Below are 25141 nucleotides of genomic sequence, written 5' to 3'. Positions count from 1 at the left end.
TTTAGGATTGTCCTCCACCCTGCATGCATTAATGCATTTGTTTGCTCTAAGGGCTGATTTTCTGCACTGGCATCCTTGAGGTTTGCAGGTCTTGCAAATGTTAGCGCACATAGTTTTCAGGAATGAACATCCATAAATTCTTTTAAGATTTACAACATCAACCTCCAATTTCTGGGGATAAAAAATTAAATTATTTATATATAAAGAGCATATGTACAAAGTTCATGTGCAGCAACACTATATACACATCAAGCTTTTTCAAAAACAGCGTACTGGAGTTTGTCAGCCTAGAACTTTTGTTCCTTTTCTAATCCAGATAGTTTGTTGCCAGTACTTGAGCCCTGAAGTAAACCACAAATGTTTGTGTTTTGCAGTGCCTAGATTAACATTTGCAGAGTGTTCATTGACTTGAATTAATTGGCAATTAGCTAACTCAAGTTAAAAGAGGAGTGATATTTCTCTCTAGACATCCCTTTAATTGCTCATCTAGCCAAAATAGACACTTCTGGCCAGACCAGGGCTTTCTGCTCGGATTTTTTAAGGTTTTTGACAATGCGCTCTGAAGTGAAGAGTAAGCAACATGTGTGTGCAGATGATCTTCTGAAATCAGTGTTGAGTTTTCCTACTACAGCAATTTACTTTAGGCTGGTTTTATTTTAAAAGAAAGCAAGAGACTTCCATTTACCATTGGGAAAAATCATATGTGTTAAATATAGCAAATCTACCTTTATTTCTTTGAGTAGTTATTTGCCTCTTGGTTAAAAATCAGGATAACAAGTGATGTGTGTTTAGCATTTCTGAAAGACTGGAAACATCACTGACAATGAATATACCATAAGTGCTGTATTTAAACAACAGTGGTGTTTCATCATTTATTGCTCTCTCTTTCTGGCTCAAAATGATAATTTGTTTCAGATTGGTGTCTTTGGCAGACTTCAGGTTTGGATAGTACTGAAAACATTCTTTCTTGTTCCTAGGGAAAGAAACTCTTTCTCTAACGAAGAGTTGTAATAACAGGATATTAGAAAGATGCTACTATTTACACAACTGTAAAGTGCATATCAAATAGCACTAGCTCCAAGCTCTTAATGCTTTATTCAGTTTCTGTTAGAGAAAATTGCTACACAAAATGCAAGGCAAAAGTAAATGAGTCTCTTCTGAAATCCTGTCCTTGGCTGAAAAGTCCTGAAGGTGATTGCCAGTTACAATATTGGCCACTTGCTGTGGTCATGGATTCACAGTGAATATGTTGTCTGAGCTGGAGGGAAGTTTTCATTTCTCCATCCCCACAGAACATTCTTCTTGGGTAAAAGAATCATCTTCTCTCTGTACTGCTTCAGGATGGGCTGTCCACCTTCCCGGCTGATCTAAATCTGTCCCTTGCTCATCACATAAGCTCCTGTCCTTTTCAAAAACTATCTGTATATCTGTAAGCATCCACAGAGTGGGAGCTTGCCAGCAAAAAAATGCTCAGGCACGATTATTAGCAGGTCACTAATAATCATGGCTGTGTCAGACCTGCACACTTCCCTTTGCTCTTCTTCCTTCAGTGGCATCTTTGTGTCATCTGGGGTTTTTATGCTTGTTGGTTTCCAAATTGTGGGGTTTGGTTATGATGAAAAGACAGTGTTAACTTACACATCCCCTTGCTTTCCAGTGTATTCATGTTTTCGTCTTTACTCCCCAACTTGCAATTATAGGGCTGGTTCTGATGCAGTTCAGTGGCTAAGATCAAAAGCAGCCCAATGTTTGCAGTTCACTGGATGCAACAACTGATTTTAAAGCCCTGGGATGTTAGTGTCCAAGTCCCCAGGAATGACCCATAGATGGAGATCTGAGGTGTGTGTGACAGCTGTCTAGGTGGTGGAGGAAACTTCAAGCAATTGATTCCCATAGCATCTTAGATTTTCTGTCAGGACAGACCAGAGTTAACTTTAGCAGTCAGAAAGGTTACTTGCCTGCATTTGAGGGGTTAATTACTCACGAAGCAGACAAGTTCAAGATCTATTTGTTGCCAGGCAGACCTGCTGTAAGCCAAGCCAGTGGAAAATATCCTTGCAGCAGCAGCAGCCGTGTTTGTTTCCTTTGCAGAAGACACACGTACGTGTGCTGGGCTGACTGTGTAGATAAGCTTTTAAAGAAGTACTGAACTTATTGACACATCTGTATTGGAGGAGGATTTATATAGTGCTCATTAACAGCTTTGAAGTGCTCATTAACAGCTGCATATACAGAAGAGGAAAAAATGGAAGATGCACCACCTCTTCCACAACTCTGTAAGCACACTTTGGGCAGTTGTTTCCAAGCAGGATTTCTGCCACTTCCATTGTTTCAGTTGCAGCCTAGCAATTTATTCACATAGTTGCTTTTCTCTAAGGTCTGTTATTATGTAGATAAATAATACATCTTGAATGGTTTGTGTTCTCTGTGTCAGTGAAAGGGCTCCTTAAGAATCAGAAGCCCACAGGATCTCAATTCCACATTTCAGACATTTCATCTCAATTGTGTAGTTCCACAATTGACTGAAATTACGGGACAGAAACAGAAGTCCTGAGGATGAACCCTTCCTGCCTCAGCTCAATTAGGCTTTCTTCATAGTAGCAGGAGAGGAGTGTTATCCTATAGATGGACTTACCAAGAGGGATTTTTTTTTTCCTTTTTTCTTTTTCTGCTTAGGCTGACATGCAAATGTCAAAAGGAGGTGGCCAGGAGAGAAGGGAGAAAGCGAGGCATAGCGACATGTTTTATTTCTTTATCCTAAAATTACATTCAGTGAATTTAGTGCAGTGACAAGTGCTGTCTTGGGCTGTTCAGAAGCTTGTCTAAAATTTCTATCTCCACAAAACAGACAGCAATGACAGTGCATTTCTTTTTTTTTGGTTTTAAAATGCAAATCAGGAGAAGAGGAAAGACGCATTAAATCTCACATATGTTTTCTCATTCTATCCTTTGATACCATAGCATAAATCAAGAATGACTTCTTGAGGTCAATGAAATTAATTCAATATAAAATCAATGTCATTCAGTACCAGTTTTATTTTTGCAAAGTGTTTGCTGTCTTCTCACAGCTGGTTAACTTTTTATTGGAGTAAACAGAATAGTTTAATCTTAATTTTTGAGCCTCTGTGGTAGGTTAATAGCTACAAGGACAGAGGACACTGTGAAGATATCTTGTGCAGCATGACTGTGTCCCAGAAGTTCATGGTTAAACCCTTCTAGGGTGCTTCAGGGAGGACAAAAGTTAAGTGTGAGATATAAGAAGTCTAGTATATTATTAGTGAAGAACCAGGTAGAGAGCAGTTGTTTCTCACCCTTATTGACCTCTGAAAATAACTGGTCCATGCCATGGTACAGTAAAACAGTAAAACACAGTGCCACAGATCTTGGGAGTCTAGATATAAAGGACTGATTTAGAAGTTCTACTGAGATTTGAAAGTGTAACTAAGAGCAATGTAGAAAGTGCTGTCATTTTGCTGCAAGAGTGATGTAAGGTTGTGGTTAGTCCCAGAAGCAGGAAGGAAGCAATCAGCGCAGATAGAAACAGTGCATGCTCTTAACAGGGTGGTGCTAAGTAGCCTCTGTCTAAACACACAACAAAGCCAAAGGGAAGAAGCATAAGTAAGGCTGCAGGTGCTCTGAACAGTGAACACAGAGCCAGAAGTACTTTAGTTAATATTACAACTTGAATAGAAAAAATTTAGATAGAAGAGTGGGTGTGGTTGGACATCACAGCATCTTGCCCTAGATCTGGCTCTCGGTTACTTCAGGCAGAGGACACACTATTGCTGTACACAGCTTCAAATGGATTCGTCAGTGCACTGCATTCTTAATTTTTGTGACTTGTTTATGTCGTAGCTGAAAGTGAGGATGTCAGCATTTAACCAGATGAGACTGAGAAATTATGTGACTAGAAATATCCAGAACACTTGAGCATGCCATAAAAGAGATGTGACTGGAAGCAAGTTGGGAGTTTATTTCTCCACATAATAACCAGTGATAAATAATTCCAAATTTACGATTAACTGCTTAGAAAAAGGATGGACAGGTACCTGCAGAAGATTGCTGAAGTCCCTGATGAAACTCTAGCTCACTTAATTGGGTCCAGTTTGTAGTAAGGCAAGAATCTATTTGCCCCTCAGTAAGGCATGTGAAGTCCTGTGTTCAATGTTTCATTGCTTTATTTGGAATGTATTGTGTTCAAATTCCAGATAAAGCAATGTGTTTGGCTTCATGCTTTGCATTAGGGGATGGGGTTGGCTTCTTAACTGCAACCTAGCCTGGGAGCTGGGAACTAAGTTAGTCTTTTTTTCTACTGTTTGATGTCATTATTCATAAATGCCCTGCAAAACACAGCAGGTCTCAGTGACACCAGGGAGGTGCCATTTCTTTTTTAGTTCAGTTATAACTGAATTAACCTAAATGGCAATTTGGCATGTAGTGTGGAGTGGGATTGTATCCAGCCCATCAGGTGGTGTGCTGTATGTGCATGTTAGACAAGAGTAAAACCTGAAGCAAACAAGATCTCACTTGAAGAACCTATGAAGTACAACTTTTCCAGCTACAAATATTCTTAATGGCAGTAGAGTTGAGAGCTCAAGGGACCATCTTAAACTCACTTGTGGAGGTATCTTAATGTACCTGCATGTATGTCACCAGACTTAGATGAAAATTTTGCAGAAGATAATGGCTCATATATGTTACTTACCTCTTTCTTTTAAGTCTTGGTGTTACATATTTTGATGATAGTTCAAATATCCTAATCCTATCAGGGATATCACATCCTTTTGCCAATATAATCAGTTAACAGTACTCTATCTTTTTTGAGGACAAGAATATAGTAAGTAATAACAAACAAGAACTTAGAATTGTAGCAGCATGTGCTGATGTTCCTCCACACCACAGTGGCATTCATCACAGTATTAACTTTATCCAGCAGGATAAATTAAAACAGTAAGGGAAGCCAAAATTAAGTGTCTTTTTATTGTGATCATGGAAACTTTGGAAGGAGCTAGAGAAATGTAGAAGCAAACATTTGACCATCTAGTTTTGTTTTTTTTTGTTGATGTCAGGTGTAGGAAATGCCCTTAGTCCAGTGCAGTTCAATTGCCAGAACTTCTTCCTGGTAGAACGTACTTCGAGTGGTGCGAGCTGGGCTACAGTGCTTCAACAAAACCACAGTTTTAGTGGCAGAAACTGCAGGAGCATCAGTGATGTTGATGACTTCACTGCCAAATGGTCACAATGTGGACTGAAGTGTTTCCTTTACTCACAAGACCTTTTCTGGCTAGAGGAGGTACTAATGGGAATTTGTTTGTATATAAGCTGCCAATATCTGGATGGTGTTCTAAAAGGAAAACCCTTGACAACTAAGCTCAACCTCTAACCAATTCTTCCTTTCTATTTTGCTTTGTTTCTCCTGCAGGGCTTGTGAAGTTGGGGGTTCACTGTGTCACGTGTCAGAAGGTCGCGATAAAAATTGTCAACAGAGAGAAGCTCAGTGAGTCGGTGCTAATGAAGGTAATTTTCTAATGGAAGATTTAAAAAAAAGATTAAGTTCCTGGCTCTGTGTCTCCTGTTCCATGCAAAATTAATATCTTTAATTATGTATAACAAACATCCCTGTCAGTACTAGGATTATGTGGAGCATAATAACAATAATTTAGTTATGGGGGAGGTGAGGCCAGCTGAAATGAAATGGGAGAATGCCTGTGCTTTGTGCACGAAATAAACAGTCAGCTGCAGAGATGGTGCTTCTCTGCTGGGCCAGTGTATGTTGGGCACCTGACTTTCAGCACTACCACAGTGTCATTGTGGTACAGTGCAGGCTGAGGTATACAAATGTCACTATGAAGAGAGTTGGTGGATCTGTTGCTTGAGTAGTCCTTCTGCTTGCTCTGCTGCATGAGTTCTCTATGATGACTGATGTGCCAAAGTCCACAACTGCTTAAAGCTGTTGTAATTCAGTTTACAATCCACAGAGCTGTGCCATTGGAAACCTTCAGGATGTTTGTCCCGATGGTCCCAATGACTGTTAGTGTTCAGAAGAGCTTAGTTTGTTTTCTACCTAGCCTTGTGATTCTCCTCACATGAATGTCATTGATTGATCTTGGAGACCTAAAAATAAAATAAATTTATGCATAGCAGTTTATTCATGTGATTTGGTGACTAGAGAGGCTAAATTCAGCTTGATGGGAAGGAACACAACTGCACTGCAATCAACAGAATTCCGTCACACTGTCACCTGCAAATTACGCTAACATGTTTGCGTGCAGTGTTGAGCACTTTATTGAGGTGACTTCCCTATATAAGCACACAGAGCTTCTCTATATAAGCTCATCTTTACACTCCTGTTTCCCACATGGACTTCTGTGTCAGCTGTTTACCAGCACAAGTAAATATAGCAGCCTTACTCAGAGCAGAAAGAAAATGGAGTGTAATTTGCAGTCAGTGAATGTTACACAAAAAATGTAAGTTCATATTTTTTTTCAGACAAGGATTCTGAAAGTTTATACTCAATTGTAACATGTTTGGACTTTACCTTTTTGGAATTTCATCGATGAATTCCCTCTCCTGCAGTACTGTGGATTCAAGCAGACTTCTAATGTAGACCAAAAGTTAGAATGTGAAATAGATAAGAGAGCTGTGTATAAATGGTAAAATCTGAATGGGATGCTAAGCACTGACTATATTCCAGAGAAAAATAATAGGAATCTTTTTAAAAAACTTGAGCATTTATTTGGTGAGAGAAACTGTCTGGTATTTATATAAAACACTTTATTTACCTCGCTGATTTTCAGAGTAGGAGGCAAATCACTTAGCATAGCAAAGCGATCTCTCTGCTTTAGCTGTGTTGCATTACCTCGGTTGTAGTATGAAATCTGAGTAGTGAAACGGTGTGTTAGGCCCTTGTTTACACAGCCACATGCTGGAGCGTGCCATGTTTTCTGTAAGATTGTACAGCATCTTTCTCAGGAGGAAATTACACATTGCATCGTGGTTCTCATTTTCAGACCCTTTGTGTGATTTTCTCTTTCAAGGATTCTGTTCTCTGTGCTCAGGAGGTTGGAATAACAGATGGGATTGAAGTGGTTCGCCCAGTTCTTACATAAATTCAGTAACCAGATGTCTTTTCAGGAATGCCCTGTGCCTGGTGGTCACAGACAGGCCCTGAGACTTCTATGTGAATTTAGAATACTGATAGCCAGTTTAATCCAGTCTGGCTGGAGGGGAAAAGTGCTGCAGCTTTTGGCAATCCCAGTGTGACCATTGCATAGCATCCAGCTTGCTGTGTGGAGCCAGCAGCCACAGGGAGACAGCCAAAAGTGTGGCCAAGTCATTGTGGTGTGGTGACATTCCTACTTTGCAAGGCTTCCCACCAGCTTATCAGTTCCAGTGACTTTCTTTGCCAGTGGGCCGTGCAGAGCAGCCCCTGGAGCCAAATGATTCAAGACCACAGCTACTCTTCCAAGCTAGACCCAGATTGATGGATTTTGCTTTAATGTCTCCTTGGACAGAAAAGCTGGATCTGACAAACATGCACACCTGCCACATGAAGCTGTAACAGTGCAGTGCTATGGCCATTTATCCTAGAGCATAAGGAGAAAGTCTGCTCACGATGCTTTCAACATCTAAAGTGACAGGCAGAAGCATATACAGCAGGCTGCTTTCTTTGTCATCATTATTCTGTTTTGACTTGCTTCTTGTAGCCTTCATTTCTCCAGTGTTTTTGCAGTGTTTTATTCTGTATATTCAGGGAACTGTCCCTTCTCTCTGCAGCTGCTCTTCATTGAGCTGTGCAGAATTGAGAGGCATTTGGTAAAGTGCTTTCTAATCATAACGTTGTAGTATCGATATTTCTGGAGAGAAGAATTTGGAATTGTAGCAGCTGGTCTCAATTAGCAGAACTGCTGCTATGGAGATGATACATGGGCAGGCACAATGCAGCACAGGCTGCTGTAAATGTATCATCCAAGTGCTTACTGCCCTGTCAAGGGATGGGGCTGCTCAGTGCACACACAGCCTTTTGCTTTGTCATGTCCTGACTGCTAAATGCGGGCCGGGGAGCAGTGTTCCTTTTCCAGCTCCAGCTTGGGCCTGTCTGGGATCCTGGCTTTGGGGCAAAGCTACATATGTAATTTCACAGTTGAGGGACAAGGGTTGGTTCTGTTCTCGCTCCTGCCTTCCCTCAACTGGTTAAAAGCTTCACTGGGTTTCTTCCGTGGAAACTCTGCTGATGTGGAGACCTGTGTCCCACAGTACTTCTGGCTTGCTCTAGCACAAATTGGCAGGAAAGATTTCAGAAAGCAGTGAAAGTGTGCTACAGAGACTGTCTTGAGATTGAAATATGGTTCATTAATTTCCTTGAATTACATCTGGACCACTGACAGGGAAATTAGGCCCAGAATTCCAGAGTTGTCTATAAAGCAGTAACATTTCCTGAGCAGCCAGGTTCACTACTGATGGTTGCATTTTCAGTATCAATACAAGCATTTGGAGTTCATGACTTGAAAATATAAAGGTTAAAGCAAATCTTTCCTCTGATATGGCAAAAGCTCATTTGGAAACACTGAGGTTTCTTGTGGGATATACTCAGAAGAGTCCTTTCTCCTCTTTACTGTCTCACCAGTTCTCTTCCATTCCAGCCTTCCAAAGAATAAACAACAATAAAAAACCTACTCATTGGTGATCCATCAGACAAATCATTGTTTGGACAGACAGTGGTAGTAGAAGCAATAGGAGCATAAAGGGTGAAGAATGAGAAGGGGACAGCTGGCCTTGGTCTAATTACTGGAACATGCAGGCATCCTCAGAAAGCCACAGATGTCCCAGGCCTGATGACTGGAGCCCAGAGCTCCATATGTGTGCTTTGTGTCAGTGTGCCTTTTGTTTCTTCTGAGTCCTCCAGTGCTGGCCTTGAAGCAAGGCAGGTATTTCCAGGGTAGGGGATGGGAAAAAAAGCAGTCCCACTGCTGTGGAGCTCAGTTGTATCAGGTGCTGAGTTTTGAGGAGGCTAATGAGCTCTATTTCCAAAAAATTCTGCACACAATTCTCTGTGTTCTTAACCACAAAAGGTCTTGCAGCAATCACTACTGGAGACCCCTGATTGCCTGGAATGATTGAGTGGAAGGACAGGTAGGAGAATCGAGCGTCACTTCCTCTTGGAACTGACAGGATAACTTATGGAAGTATACTTGTAAATAACTGCTGCTTTGCATGGTCTGTTCATCATCTCCTACTTCTTCCTGAGCTTCTACTTCAATGTTTATTTCTCTGCTACCTCATCCTACTTTAGAGTCTTTCCTCCCCTCTCCATTTTCTTTTCTCTTTTTTTAAGCTATTCATTCTTCATTCCCTTCCATTCTGCGACTTCTGCCTTTTTTCTGCTTTCCCTCTTTTGCTGCAGAAAGTCATGTAATAGTTGTCATTGTTTGTTGCAAAAACTGCTGAAATGCAGCATGTCTGTCTGGTTAAGATGCCTGTTCTTCAAGGAAAAAAGTTTAGAAATTGGGCATAATTCAGAAAGTATCTGAGAGGGTAAGAAAACAATCAGAGGTCATGTTTATAAGATTCAGGGGACTTAGTTTGTCAAAGAGAAAGCTAAGACATAGCTTAATTGTAGTCTGTAAATACTGATAAAGAGCATAGGCATGTGATAACAAAGGATATTACAGTCTTGGGTAGAAAAAGCTGATTGGAAACTAATAGTTGTAAGCTGTAGGTAGATTACATGTTGAAAAACTAGGCCTGTTTGACCACTGGATGAAGTTACTAATTGGAACAAGCCACCCAAAGCTCTAGTGAATTTTTCTCCTGAAAGACAATTAAACTTCAAATTGCACTGCAGTATTTTTTTTCTAAAAACCAAGATCCTAGTTTAACTTCAGATGCTGGACTTGAAGCAGGAAGTGTAGTTGGTTTCCTGATCCGTGCTATGTGTTAGCTCTGATCAGATCAATGAGGCCTCTCTGGCCTGAAAATCCATAGAGCTGGGAATTTCAATTATGAAAATCTGAAAATCTTGAAATCTCTGGGAAGTTCCATATCTCTGTCTGGGGCATAAAGAGATGCACTTGTGCAAGTTGTCTGTAGAAGCAGAAATTTAGGCTCCCCCAAGTGAATTTAAGAAGGCAATACTTGAGAACACCAGCTTCTACTTGAAATACCTTATTTTCAGACTTTTAAAAGAACAGACTGTGATATTGGGTGACCTAGCTGTCATCAACTGCTAACTGCAGGCTGGTCTACAGAAATCATTACTAGAACATCAGAACAGCATCAAGGAGAAGTTAAATCTGAAGCAAAGAGGACTGAAGTTGGTTCAAGTTCAGCTTTGATCACAACAAGGGCAGTTTGCCTGACACTAACAAAGCCAAACTCACCAGCACCAAACCTCAATTCCACTAAATCAATATTTTTTTCTGATGTGTTCAATAGTGGCCTAATTGTTTCCCAGCTGCAGTATTTAGGAGTTTTGCTATTGATTGCAGTGGAAATAGTGTTAAGCTGTTGCTGAATCCCACTGAGTACTTCTAGCACTGTGTACAAATGAACAAAGAGACAAGGCCATGGGATATATCCTCAGTGAAATACATTTAAAGTACTCCAGGATATTAGCATACAAGATTTTGGAGGTGGTTATATTAAAATAGCAAATGGGAGGGAAGTTATTTCCATTTATTAAAAAGAAGTACCAAGGAAAAGGTTTTAAAGAATTCATCAAACTTTCCAGGACTTCTTGATGCAGGAGCACTGTGCTAACTTGCTGACACTCATCTATTATTCTTCTAATTGGCTGGCATATTGCTGTGAGAAGAAAATAACCCAGAAGACCTTGTACTTGTGGCAAAAAAAAAGATGAAAGGATAAAGGAAATTAAATCACCCCAAAGCATGTACATGCTCATATTTTCACTTGCTGTTGAACATGTAGGTTTCAATGTATAAATGAGTATATTCATACTTATACACTCTCATCCTCATTGTGGTTTATCTTTAACCTGGAGCATTACCACATGCTTGCCAGCTTTTAGCCCTGGAAGAGAGCAGATTAGAAGTGTGTGACATGCATAGGCACTGAGCAAACTGCAGGAATGATTGGCAGCCATCAAAGACCAGGAGCGCACAAACGCAGGCTTAGCCCCTGTGCCTGTGACCCTTGTTCATATTCTAGTAGCAACCCAGTTAGCACAGCATCCTGTCTGCAAGTCTCTCTTCTAAGTTCAATGAGATAAAAAAGCACCTTGCAATATGAAAAATACAGGCAAAATGAAAGGGACTTTTTTCCCCCTGGCTCCTTCCTGCTAGAGGGAGTTTGGGATTAGGGATCTGTTACTGAATGTATAATGCAGAGTGTTTTGTTTTAAACTGGAGCTGCTGGGGAGTATTGAAAGCCTGTTCACTTGTCATCTGTTTGAGCATTTAAAGAAGTTGGGTAATTTTGTTTTCCTTCAGAGAATGACTCTCCACCTCCACTTTCCACCACACATACAAGGAACACAGTTAGAGGCATTCTTAAAGAAGGAAATCAAACGGGAATCACGAGCACATGATGTACCTGTCAGAGGAGCAAACCTGTCAAGTGTGCATAGTACCTTTTGCTTTCTAAAGTTAGTATGATCAATTGAGGCATTTGAGCAAGCTATTAAAATAATTGGCCTTTTACAGCAGTCTGGCTCAAACCTCTATTGTACCCAAAATGTTCTACCCACAGCCTTGTGTGTGCAAACACATAGGCATAGACACTCTACCACTCTCATGTACTGGCTTGGTCATGCAGCAGTAAATGTCCCTCACGAGCCCAGGCCAGAGCTAGCTGAACTCAAGGAGTGCTGTTTACTTTTCATTTCAGTTGATTATAACCATAATGCCTCAATGGGAGGTATCTGCTCCTGGAGATGAGACATCTGAATGTGCACAGCATTCTAGTCCTCATCTACCTGTGAAGCTTCTCTCAATAATTAGCCAGTAAAATCGCTTTCTGTTCAGCTTTGACTGTTTCCACTGTAATTGCAGTGTCCTTGCACTTGGAGTGAAACTTAAAATAGTTTAACTTTGTGTTGATTTCCCTACTAAAGCTTCTGCGAATTCCCCTCTTCCATGGCCAAAGCTTAGTTTTATCAAAAGATGTTGGTTGGCTGAAGTGTTTTCTCTGAAATAACTTCATCTCGATGAACTCCTGATATATCAAAGTCTAGGTTTCTTTTGAACTGTCTCTGTATTTGTAGCAGGCTGTTGAAGAGTCCTCTTTGCATTTTACCCCAGCAGAGACCCTGAAAGTCCTGCCTGTTCAGGACTCCCACTGCCTCTGAGCCCGATGTTATCATGCCAAGATACTGGAAGCCTTGAGACAGGCTCCAAGAGTCCACAGCTTTGGGGCAGACCCACCATCCCCAGCTAGAAAGTTGTGTCCCTACACCACATGTGGGAATGGTAGAAGGCACTGGGATCCTCAGCTGTTGTCAGGCTTGAGGCTCATTTCTGGGGGAAGAACAAGCAGTAGGAGTTACCCTGAAAGGCAAGGGGAACCGCAGGTGAAAAGACTTCTCACTCCATTGTACATTGGTTTGCATTTCACATTCCAGAATCTTGTCTGGAAGGCTCTTAATTCTTTTTTTCTTTCATCTTGAAAAGACAACCAGTGGCATCAGAACAGCTCTAGCAGTAATGGGACATAAATCCTTGAGTAGATTGACTGAGACCACAGTTGGTTCAGGTATTTAACCCTGCATCATCATGTAGAATAAACACCATAAATATCAGTAGACTGATCCATGCCAATTAAGGGATGTAGTCCATTCCTGTATGTAGCAGGCAAACCATTTGAGTAAAGACTTTGTTCAAAGATTATCTTAAATTTTTGCTGAAACAACTGGATGGTGCCCTGTAAGCCAGCACTACCTTTCTGTAAGAAGTTTTTTCTCAGCACTGTTTAGTGTATGAATTTCCCAGCTCAAAAAAAAAAATGTGTCCCTTAATGCATATTTAACTGGTACAGCTCAAAGCCAAGAACTGGCATTGCGCTGTCATTTAGGGGATACAGGCTCTTCCTGTTTGTTTTGCATGCTTCTGTCCAACATGAACATTTTACTGATCATTTGTTAGGTGTAAACCAGGCCTTACTCAGTCAATTCCCTGCAGTTTGTGCTATTAAGTAGTTGGCAGAAATTTAGGAAAAATCTGGGAAGGCCCAATCCCAGTGCAATTAACTGTTAGTTCCAGAGCCGTCAGATGGAGCTCGGTGCACTCTGCTGCAGGTTTGCTCTGCTGCTGTTATTGCATGTTGATCTCTGTAGTGGTGAGTTTTTAGGTATTTGAGTATTTTCTCTTCTACCAGGTTCTATTTTTGAACTTGCTGCCTTGCCTTCTGGCATCCTGATATGCTGTATCCACAGCTGGCATGGATTTAACACACTGGTCTGTTCATGAAGAGCCCTCCTGTAGCAATAAACCATTGTTTGCCCTCCCCTGCTGTGGATGCACACACCACACAGAAGAGACCCCCGAGTTTTAGTTCAAAATGGTGTTTCACATCCAACTCCAGGAGAATTTTCCAGGTGTGCCAACACTGAGAGAGCCCAAGCCCAGCTACCACACAGTGACAAAAATTGCAGTCATAGCATGGTTGATTTTTCTCCAAGGTGGGAGCAGAAATCGCTGCTTTGTCAGAACACCTGGTATTCTTGAATCCTGTGGTGTAATGGAACATGTTGTGCTCAGCTGCATGGGGAGGCAGCAGCAAAGGCTTTGTGTTATGTGAGGGATAATGGAGATGTTGCCTTAATTCTCTACAAACCATAGGGAAGGTGAGATTGAGTTTAATCTTGAACTTGTGCATCTCTTGCAGTCTCTCAGCATGCAGCAATTGCTCGAGAACATCTCTTTTATAACATCATGCATTGTCCCTAGTGGAAACAGCAACTTTTAAAAGTGGCAATAAATTCTGGGGTGCAGGCTGGCGTTTTCAAGAACACTTGGTGAAAACTCAATCAGGCAATCAAAGTCATTACCCTTTTGGGAAATTTGGAACTGGTGCTCCAGATTATGCTAAAATGAAGACATTCAAAGTCTGGTTTTAGAACATTTTGGTAAGGCAGGGGTGAATAGCTGTCAACACTCAAGAAGAAGGATCTGGCCTATAAAACAGGATCACTTGTTCCTGTTCCTGGCATATAAACCACAGACACAAACGTTCTTCTACTGCAGCTCTCCCAAGTACCTCCTCTTCTGTACCTTGGATAGGGAACTTGTGAGGGAATGTCACTGGTGCAAGGTGTAACACAGAGTGCAGGTCTGTAGTTTCTTTTCTACTTTTGGGTTTCCTGTTGGTCCAGGAGAAAAACATTCTTTATTATCTGTAAGTTTCAAATGCAGGCATAGCTACAGGAAATAAATAATAGCATTATGTATAAAACGTGTTTCATCTCAAGTCCTTTCATAAGGAATTGGGCTGTGAAATTTAGCTTATTCCTCCAATTCCTAATAGCTTTTTGCACCCTTCTGTACAGCTCTATATATCAACTGTAATCAAGACTAGAAGATCTGAAATGAACTTGAGTCACCAGAATATGCAAAAACCATTATAACAAATGTATCAGGAGATGGGGATTGTGTTACTAGTTTTCTTCATTGTACCTGAAACAGATTTTCAACAGTCATTATACAAAAATATAGTTGTCTCATAAGAATTCCTGATAGATTACATTTTCGAGTGTTCTGGAAGTCTGGTTACACTGTCAGAAATGTCACCATGGATCCTTGTAATAGACTGGAATTTACTATTGCTCTGTGGTCAGAAATCTGGTGTGCATTTCTACATCTGTGTGTGTAGATGGTCCAACAGAAAGAACTTGCTGTCAATAGAGGGAAATTTCCTCCATCTGTAAAATACTTTAGCATAAAGTTCTTTTTTAGAGATCTTTCTTCTTATATTTCCTTCCTAATACCCTGAAATAAATCCCCTCAGTCTAATGTTCTTATCTCTTTTCTTTGATGAATTTCCTCTCTTCACTCCTGCTCCCTCAGCTGCCCCTGAATTTCCTTCCTAAATCCCTTCTGTCCTTTGCTAACCTCCTGTTGTCCCTCACCATCCACTGCAGCGCTTCCAAAGGAAAGACACACACAAGAAAGAGAGTACAAATTATCCTCTAGGTATTATGGGTTCATTTTATCCTCATTTCCACCTCTTAAATCAATCCCTGATTTATCAAATCCAGAAAATAAAAACATTTACTTAAGAACAAATGGCTAAGGTCGTTGGACAGAGGGCAGTGTGGCACACAGCTGTTCTCACAGTCATTTGGGGCTGTGTTTTCACCTCCTTTTCCTCTAGGAGTGTAAGCTGTGAGTTCAGCAGTCTCAGAGGAACTTGGACTAGGAAGTAGTCTTGTGGAGATACCTCAGAGTACCAGACTCCTTCTGGGCAGCAGTGCAGTCAAACTGGAGATTTGGTTGCTCTGTAGTACCTGAATATCCCCAGTATAGCAGGCAAGGTACCTGGGCCCTGCTCAGTAGACTAAATTTATCTATTTATCAGAATAAAGAGATGTATTTCAGAGGGACTGACATGGAAATCCAGCAACTGGTAGAAAGAGATCTAAATGCTGCCTATAACAGGAAAGAACCCCCTCAGAGATCTGTTAACATCAAATTCTTCATTTTTGAGGAGAAATGGTGTCCTTGCCTTCCTGCATTGCTGTGCAAGACTGATAGCGGTGGGAACACTTTTAGTAAAAGCAGCAGCTAGCAGTGCTTGAGGACATGGTACCTGCTTGGTGTTGGGCAAAGCCACTTGCTGCTGGTGCACTGAAAGGGTGTGTATTTCATTTTGCCCTCCTGCTAACTGACCTGGGTTTTTGGCAGACACCAATGATTTAGTGTTTCTCTGCGTTTATTTGGCTGCAGATGCAGCTCAATACAGATTGAGCCAGGGTTCAGTCTCAAATGTCAAGTCTGGGGCTGATGACATACTGCCTCAGGAAGAGAGGAGATATTAAGGATGGAGAAATCTAAGACAGACAGATTGTTAGAGTTTGCAGGAGTGAAACATTGGACAAATGTGCAGAATCATAGAAACAAGGGTTGAAAGGACCTCTGAGGGTTTGTGTAGTCCATCCTCCCACTCAAACAAGAACTGCTGTTGCCATGGGTCAGCTTTAGCTTTGTCTGTCTTGGTTTTGAAAATATTAGGGGATGAGATTCATCACCTTCCCTGGACAGCCTGTTTCAGTGCTGCCTTGCACTCCTAGTGGTTTAATTCATCCCTAATATCTAACCTGAACCCCAGTGCAGATGTGAGGAGAGAGATTGACCAGCTATTGTGGCTGTTGGTTCCAGCAATAAATAAACTTGTGTCAGTTATCAAATAAAGACTTCAAGCAATTTTTTTAAAAATCTATAGGAGTTGAAAGAAGAAACACTTCAAAGCTGTGGAGACAGTATGGTATGTTGCAGCCTCATGGCAGAAACAACTGATCAGTGAAGTTAGGAGTCATGCCACAAAAATTTAGTATGAAAAGGGTCAGCAAAATCAAAATTGATGCATAAAACTGAGAATCAACAGGCCAGCATACAAAGAATGGGAGTCTCAACAGCTGAAAATAAACATAGCAAGAAGTGGGTTTAGGACTGGTTCAAAAGCTGCTTTACTGAGGGGACACTGAGGCTTTAGCAGCCTAAAGGAACTCATGGTAATGATCACGTTTCATTTTTGGTTTGAATACCAACAAGAGAGCAACCACATTAGCAGGTAATGGAGGAATACTCTCTTAGAGCCTGCCTGGAGACTTGAGATCTGTGGGAGGTAACACTGGAAGTAAGATCACAAGTGCACTGGACTGGAATAAAGGACATGACAACTGAATTTCTGTGATTTAAGTGTTAGATACAAATCAAATTGTAGATATAGACAAGTTCTGTGGGTATAGTTTGAGGAACATCTAGCAGACAATAGATGAAATAATTAACATATTGACATATCTTCACTGCGCTTCTAGAGAGGTCTTAGCTATTTCTGACTCTTTCATTTCTCGCTCTCTCAAATTGCTGGTTCTCACAGAGACTTGACCTCCATCGTCTATCATCCCTCCAGCTGTCCCTTTCATTACAGTTTCTATTTATCTTCCACTTGTTTTCCAGGTGCAGATCATTAGAAATGCTTGGTTTCTCTCCCCTTATTTTTTCACATTTTTGAACAGCAATACCATTTGTACAATTCGTAATTTCTTCCTTATTGCTATAACTGTCTACTACTCATGGAAGTACAATTTTCTTCTCCTGTTTTGATTCTGAGTTCTCTATGTACCACTCCTTAGATTACCCCACAGCCATCCTTCTTTAAAGCTATAACCCCCTCTGATAGTTCTGTATCCTCAGACCTTTAGCTATGAGATACTACTACTCGTATATATGACTTAGAAACTTCCATTTATCTTTTCTTCAAAAGCTTTTTGAATTTAAAGAAAGCTAGGGGTTGTGTGCATCCTTAACCTGAAATAAGATGCTACAATCCTGCTATCATTGTCTAATAATCTAATACCCGCTCTCTGGCCTTCAGTAGGGCAGAATTTAACATAGCCTGATTTAAATAAAGTGTTGTAAATAGCGAGTCAGAATCATCAGGTCCTTTATTTGCATATGCAGATATGGTTTTTCAAAGTTACAATATCTCAGCCAGGGTATATCAGCACTTCAGGCATTATCTTTATGGTCAGAAGTACAAATGCCTAGACCTGCAGCACACAATGTAATGGGAGATTTGGGACAGCCAAGCAGAATTAAAGAATTCAGGGCATAGCAAAAAGGTTGTCTTGATAGATTTAATACATATACTGATGTTTAGATAACCTAAGCTTAGAGCCTATAGTTAATCCGTATAGAAATTAAGAATGTGTTTCAGGATTTTATAGGCCAGGCATGTTCCTGAGGATATGTTTCAATTTCATTTTCATTATGAGATTCAGGAAACTAATCATGTTGTAGTTGAAAGATGAGGATTGCTTCTGGATGCATCAGAATGTATTGGTGGGAATTTTTAAATGGATTTAGTAGACAATAGATGACAGGTAATTATCACCTGGTGAACAAGTAGCATATGACGTAATTCTGCTACTCATAGTGGAAATAACTTTCCACTATGAGTAAAATTAATAACTTTCATTAATTTTCAATCGAGACTTCTGTGGCTCAGAATGCATATAAAACATGCTAGTCTAATTTCAGAGTTATCATAAGAGGATTCTACTCCTGTTGGATTCAGCAGAACTGCAGCTAATTTCTGCAGGAGTTCTTTTTATGCTGTGTCATCCGTGCGATGAAGCTCAGAGTCTCCCTGATCCTCTTGCTGTGATAAATAATTTTTGCTCACCCACGGGCATTTTCACTCCACCCATTTTATGCATTTTCCAAGCCATAACCTCCTTCTTCTCAAACAGATGATTTGATTTTAGTTCATTTTATTTTTAAGTGATTTCCTGGGAATGGGACAGATTTCCATGCATGCAGAATGAGTGTTAAACTGAATCCTCATTATAGTAACATCAAGTGGCTGGTTTAAACTGCTGACCACCCATCTGAGTCATTATGCTAAATGTTCTTTGCTCCTGGGCACCTCCCTCTCTGTGCATGCCACAGTGATGTGAGAAGGAACACAGAGGTTCCTGTGGGATCTTGACGTCTCACCCAAAGCACCAAAGGGCATGGACTGCATGGCTTTTTAAGTTAATCTCTTCCCATAGACTTGAATTCACCCCATGGGCCTGCTGGTGCAGTGCAGTCACAAAAATACACAGATGAGAAAACTGGAGTAGATCTGGAATAAGTTGTAATCAGTTGCTTGTAAATGTGTAGGTATAGTTTAGAAATTGCACCTTTGAAAAAGCAGTGTGCACGTAGCATGGACCATAAATGGCTTCCTAAAATATACTGCAGCATAGAACACACACAGTGCATACCTGATGGTACCTATATGGGCTTCAATTCCCATGGAGGATGTGTGACTGCTTCATGAAAAGCCAGCTTTGGAGGCAGCAAAGATCACAATATTGTGTCAGAGGGCCTGTTGTCCTTCAGCCATTCACAGCTTCAAAACCTAAGGTGGCACGTTTCTCCCCGTTTGTGTAGTAATTTGCCTTTCATTCCTCTTTGCTGTTGCACACACCCTGGTAAGTCTGGCACTTGCTTTGGGATGTGTGCTGGCCATCTGCTAGGAGGTACGTGTAAATATGTGCATACAATGCTTTCAGCAGGGCTGCCTTCTTTCAGGTCTTGTTAAGTACAGAATCTGACAGGATACTGCACAGGTACAGACCCCTCCGCTCCTCGACGTGTGAGGCTGCAGTCTTGGTGGATTCCCAGCACTTTCAGGGAATTAGCTCCACAGAATAGATTAGCTGGAAAATATATTTAGCCTAAAAGCTAAGTAGGAAACCCAAGGGAAAACAGACTTTGTGGCAGCTGTTTTCCTCCCCTGGACTGCTCTGTTTTCACTTTGTACTGTAACTCTTTCTTGCCCTCAGTTAACCAGTTCTTGATACCTGCCCAACTTTGCAAAATCAACCACTTAATTTCTTCTTCCTGGAACAGTTCAGCCTCTGAGCCTTTGGTTCTGTTTGTCTTTCTCTTCACCTGCTTTTGCATTTCCCTAGCTCTGTAATCAAACTTGTTTAAAATAGCTGCAAGTTTAGTGCATTTCTGTTCTGTATTATTCCCTATAATGATGAATTAGCATGAGTGCAAAAATGGGGCCAGTTTTCTGTTTTCATGTAAGGAATCCTAGGCTGCAACATTATAAATGGTTACTTCAGAAAACCTGGAGCTGCTGGTGGGGAGAGACGAGGCAGGTTTCAGCTTTGAAGTAGACTGGGACTACTTTTTGCCTTGCTTTGTTACAGTATTCATATATCCATAAGAAATAGGGAAAGTTCTGCTCCTTGTGCTCTAGTTCTTGTTTGATAACATATCCACAGCTTATTTCCATTATTTTCCTTTTCATTCACCTTCCACTACAAGTTGAACAAATGATACACTTAACTGACAGACTGTTTCATCTTTTTCTCCTAGCCTTACTCTTTTTTTTTTGTGCAAATAACAGATCAGACTTTCCAAGTAGTTCCTCATGTCACAGCAGTGTCAGGAATACAGTGAGTGACTAACTGGACTACCAAAAGCCTATTTTCCTGTTTGGGCTTCGTGTGGCAATCCCATCTCAGCTAAGACTTCCAGTGTTGTGGAAAACTATTCTCTTGCAAGGTTTCATAACCATTCATTTTCCTGCAGTGAATTCTCTTTAATTTGTGGTTTTCCCTCCTCATTTACTAACCTGTGACCAATCCCTTCATCCATTCTCTTGTATCCCAGGGCTCTCTTTCAAATGTTAAGCACCTTGGGAAGTCTCTGCTGAGGATGTTTTCTGTCAAAGCCAGTGGACAGCTGAGTAACTGCAGGTTGCATAACTGGCAGTCTGGCCCGATGTGTCTTTTCATAGGAAAACAAGACAAAGCAGATGCTAGAAACAGGTCATTGTTTTATGATCTGCAGAGCTCCCTGCTGTCTACAGCCATGCTTTATGTTACTGTAGGACAGTGCTCTCTGTTTCAGAGGAGTCCTGAGCTTGAGCTGGAGAAGGAGAGGTGTTCTGGGAGCTCTGAACTTTGGGAGATCCCAAAGCAGTTACTTCCCAGGTACCTTCTGCCTTTTTACTGGTTCTGTTCTCATATGGGACTTCAGGAGTTTCATCCAGAATTGTGTGGGTACTTGGACAGTATCCACAGTGTTGAGAACTCTTCTCCACATGTTCTTCTATTATTCTGGTAAAGCTCTTGCAGTATGGAGCCAGCAAGAGTAGCTTGGTGGAAGCAAACTATAACCAGTGCTACCTTCTCCTCCTTTTCTGTACTGATGTGGGCTTATAACCATGCTTTCCTCTCACCCAGTTGTTTTGGGGTCTTGAAAGCTGGACTGAACATAGTTTGCCAAATAAGAAGAGTAGGCTTGGTGCTGATGTGTAGCAATTTATCAAAGCGAAGCAGTGACCAGCTTTCCCATTTCAACTCTGCTGTTGCGTATGAATTTTAGAGACAGGGCTCAATAAAGCTCTTATTTATGTACAGTGTTTATAGTTTGCTATTTGATTTAGGGATCTCCCAGTCATCTCATCTGCAATACAAGGCTCTGCTTTGCAGAGTTTATCACTACAGTCAGAAGGCAGCTTCTCTCCAAAAAGAGCTTGCCTGTGACCTTGAGTGTTCTTGCGGTTGTTAGATGCTTGTGCAGGTTTCCTGAGGAGCTGGAAAAGCCAATTTTGCAGTATGATTCTGCTTCTAAATGTGTCTGTAAAAACCAACGGTATTTTAGGTTTTCCTGTTTGTTTGCTGTTGGGTTTTTTTTCTCCGTGCTTTGTAGCTCGAATTTGTCCAAGCTTGCAAGTGAGAAAAAGGATTTTCCATTTGCTTGTTTCAGAAACTCACGTACTTGGTAGAGGTACCTGGAGGTAAAGCTTTCACACCTGAAGGTTAGCTGTTTAGGAACCAAAGCAGGTATTACTCCTATCATGGCTGTGCTTACTCTGCAAGGATGATAGGAGTGTTTAAACCTTCTTTGTGTCATTTGGCTACGCAGAAGTGTCTACAAATGCTCAACAGGGAGCAAGAGGAGGTTCTTTTAAAGCTGTGCCAGCCGCACTGTGAAAGTGCTTACGCAATACCAGCTCAGCACTGCTGTTGGGAATAGAGCCCTGCTCGTTCCTCTCACCCTGCGCCAGGCAAGCTGAACCAGTGAAAATTGTGTTTTCATGCTGTCACTGCATCGACGGTGGGGACTTCTGTGGCTGTAGCTTTTTTTAGTTCCGTGTTGTCATGCCACTGTCTGAATATAGTCATGTTGGCAGTCCCCTGAAGTGCAGCCACTTTTCTGGCTCTAAGGATGCTTTTAAGCTAACCTATTATGGAAAGGCATTACCTACCCCCTCAGAGCAGGAGACAGATCTTTCCTGATTTTCCTCAGACTACCAGAATCATTTAATTTGAGAAAAGGATAATCAAAATAAGACACTGCATGACAATCAGAAAATGTGGTCCTGCAATGCAGCATTATGAAAGAAAGAAAAAAAAAAAAAAGGCAAGAGAGAAAGAGGAAACAGAGCAGTTTATCTCCCTGCACCATACTGGGGAATTCAGAGCAAGAGAATTGTGTATTTGGGTCAGCTGAGTCCTAAAGGAGAATTCTCATGCAGTATTTTCAACCCATTTTCATTTAGGGTTGCTGAAGATGCCAAACCTTAAAGGGGCAAATATTAATAAGAAATAATCCTATAGTTGTGAACTGCCTGTTCTGTTACTGCTGCTATAAGGCAACAAAGCAGCTGGGGTATGTCTGCATGATGCAATACAGAGTCATGCAGAGACACCTGAGTTAGCTCTACATGTGCCCATGTGGGGACAGAAACATGAGAGTCATATCAGGGCAGCACTCAGCTTGGGCTCATTAGACAGCTTGTCTGGAGCTAGCTGAGACATCTCTGCCCAGCATGGAAATTTCTTAGTTCTTGTCTGAATGACCTTAGGCTTTATGTAGGCCTGCCACAGCTCATTCAAATTCTGAGGAAGTCTTGCCACTGATCTTGGTGGATTTTGGAACAGACCTGGACATAATTTCAGAAAGGTGTTCCTCAGCAGGGTTATGCTTGTGTCTGGCATGCTGGGTACCTCTTCTGCATGGGGTTCTGCTGGGTCAGGAGAAGAATTTGCAGGGGACAGTGGGAATGGTCAATACAGAAAAGCATCACACTGTAAAACATAACTCTAGTGAGAAAGTGTTTAGCATGAAGTAATCTTCTGGGAGATTCTGTGTGAAATAAGAGCAAAGTCAAATATTAATTCCTCCAAACATCTTCATCCAACTCCTGTTACTTCAGTTTCACTGCAGTAACTTCTGCTTTAATGCTTTTGCTTATCTTTGCCCCAGGCATTTTACACTTGTCCAGGATGCCCTCCACTCTACCACTGCCAGGGTCACTTCAGCTTGGAAAAATCTTTTGCAGATCCAAGTTTTTACTCTCAACTAAGAGATCCAGAGAGAACAAAGGCTTGCCCACATCTGTGCTTGGTAATGACAACTTTTTATAGCAAGCCTGACCCGGACCCCCTTGCCCCCCAGAACCTTCTTCAAGAATATGAGCATTTAAAAGAAACACACAAATATTTTTACAGGAGTAATCAAAACTTTATTTTACTGTGTGAGGACAGTAAAGAACAAATTGACAGCTGAATTTAGACTGAATTTTCTAAAACTTGTATATTGTACATCAATTAAGCAGTCTAGCCTGTGTGTGTGTTGAAGGAAAGGTGACTTGGTTCCTTCCTTCTTTTAAGATTCAGGGATAGGAAAGGATGTTTGAGAAGATCTCTCTGATGTCCAGATCACTAGGTTTTAATCCAGGCAGATTTTTTAAGAGATGTAAAAGGTCTTACAGTGTTTTAATGTGCCAGCTCCAGATTGGCCCAGAAAAATTTCATTTGTTTACAGAAAATCCACTGTAATGGTACAACAAGAATACTTGTGCTTTTCTGCTCAGAAATTACTGGAGTCAGTTTGAGCTTTTGATGTAGGCTGTAGTTCTGCCTCTTCCTGAGGGTCTCTCATGATTGCTATTGCAGATATGTTTAATCACCTGGGTTTAAAACAGGCTCTGTCATGTCCTTTGCCTGGTGATCTATTCCCCATCTTTGTTTTCACAGTGTCTGAGGGCAACACTGTGCTTTGTCTGCTTTTCCAAGTATCCTAACATGAAGTGAACATGAAGCAGCTGTGAACTGGGGCTGGACACTGTGGCAGTGGAGTTGGAGTAATGCATGTGTGTGAACTGCTTGCGATTAATATCAAGTGTGTCTTTTTTTAGCAAGAAGCTGTCATCTTCAAAGTTCCCCCCCCCCCCACCACTTCATCTTCCTCATTAATTTTAATTTTTTTTCAGTCTTCCTGTTAAAAATGAATACTTAATGAGTGCTTCTGCTATTTAAAATGCCTCAAATTCCCTCCGTAATGATGCCTCTCCATCAAACTGAAAACACATTCTTTGTAAACAAAAAACAAGACCTTGTGGCATGCAATTTGCATACCTTCTGTGGCATCTTTTAATTTATAGTATTGAAATTTATTTTTAATTTCTTTCTATCTGTTTCATTCTGGCTGTGCTGCATGAACACATAACGTTGATGGTTAGTTGTCGTTTATTTTTTACTTGGCCTCTGTTAAAAAGCTGTTCCTATAAAAGCAGCATTTGTATTCTCTCTATTTCAGAAGTTTGAATAAAGTTTGACTTCTTATCAGCCAATTATTCTTCTCTAGCACCTGTGTTTTGCTATCATGTTAAGCTATGGAAAGATATTTCAATAACTGCTTTTGGTATTTTTAAAATCTGTTCCTGTGCTTGGGCAGAAGTTTTAGTCCCATTGACATGGACAAGAATAAATTAATTAGCCAGTAAGTTCAGGCCAGATTGATATCAGAACAAGTTTTGTAGTGCTCAGCTTTTTATATGAGTACATACAAAAGAAAATTAGTCTCTTTGTAGTAAATTTATTGTGTCTTTGGATTAGCCATGATAGCCAGGAGCTGTGGCATGGAAGCAGAGGGCAAAGTTTTGGAAGAAAATCCAGCAGTGTATGGATACCTTTCAATGCAAGTGGACTTTATAGTGAGTACAGAGGTGCACTGTCAATTCCCTGTGTATGTTATGTGGCAGAGGCCCATATGGTGGTGGCCAGCTCTGAACAACAGTGTTGAGAGCAAAAAGAAATCACAGTGTTGCTTCCTTAAATGGGTCATTTGTCCTCAAATCTTCAAGGTCAGCTAATCTTGGGAGACACCAACATATTGCATAGCAAAGTACTTTTAAATAGGTGGCATTAAAAATTACCTGTCAATTAAATGAGTGTGCTCCAAACTTCTGAGTTGCTTTCCTCACAGCCTTTGCCTCACAGCTTTCAGACTGACACAAATTTTACCTGTCTCAATTTCAAGGAGCCTTAGGAACTAAAACCCATTTATCTGAAAATCGCTGCTTTGAGCTCTTCAGCTAGATGCTTTGCAGGGGAAAGAGCAAGTTTTCAATTAGTTTTGTTTTCTATTGTAGCCATGTCTTTTACTCC

General features: G+C 40.9%; 1 protein-coding gene across 11 annotated transcripts in view; it reads left to right on the top strand.

Annotated features, from left to right (window-relative positions):
* Window positions 1-25141, top strand: part of BRSK2 (BR serine/threonine kinase 2) — a 303999-nt gene that overhangs the window by 146541 nt on the left and 132317 nt on the right. For all 11 annotated transcript variants that reach the window (XM_066553002.1, XM_066552999.1, XM_066553001.1 and 8 more), the window contains exon 2: window positions 5423-5517. In XM_066553002.1, coding sequence (XP_066409099.1) covers window positions 5423-5517 — 95 coding nt within the window. The remainder of the gene's footprint in view (window positions 1-5422; window positions 5518-25141) is intronic.

Source organism: Molothrus aeneus, chromosome 6 (genome assembly GCF_037042795.1).
Source record: "Molothrus aeneus isolate 106 chromosome 6, BPBGC_Maene_1.0, whole genome shotgun sequence".
In the NCBI taxonomy this organism is placed as follows: domain Eukaryota; kingdom Metazoa; phylum Chordata; class Aves; order Passeriformes; family Icteridae; genus Molothrus; species Molothrus aeneus.
This window is presented reverse-complemented; position numbering and strand designations above follow the sequence as displayed.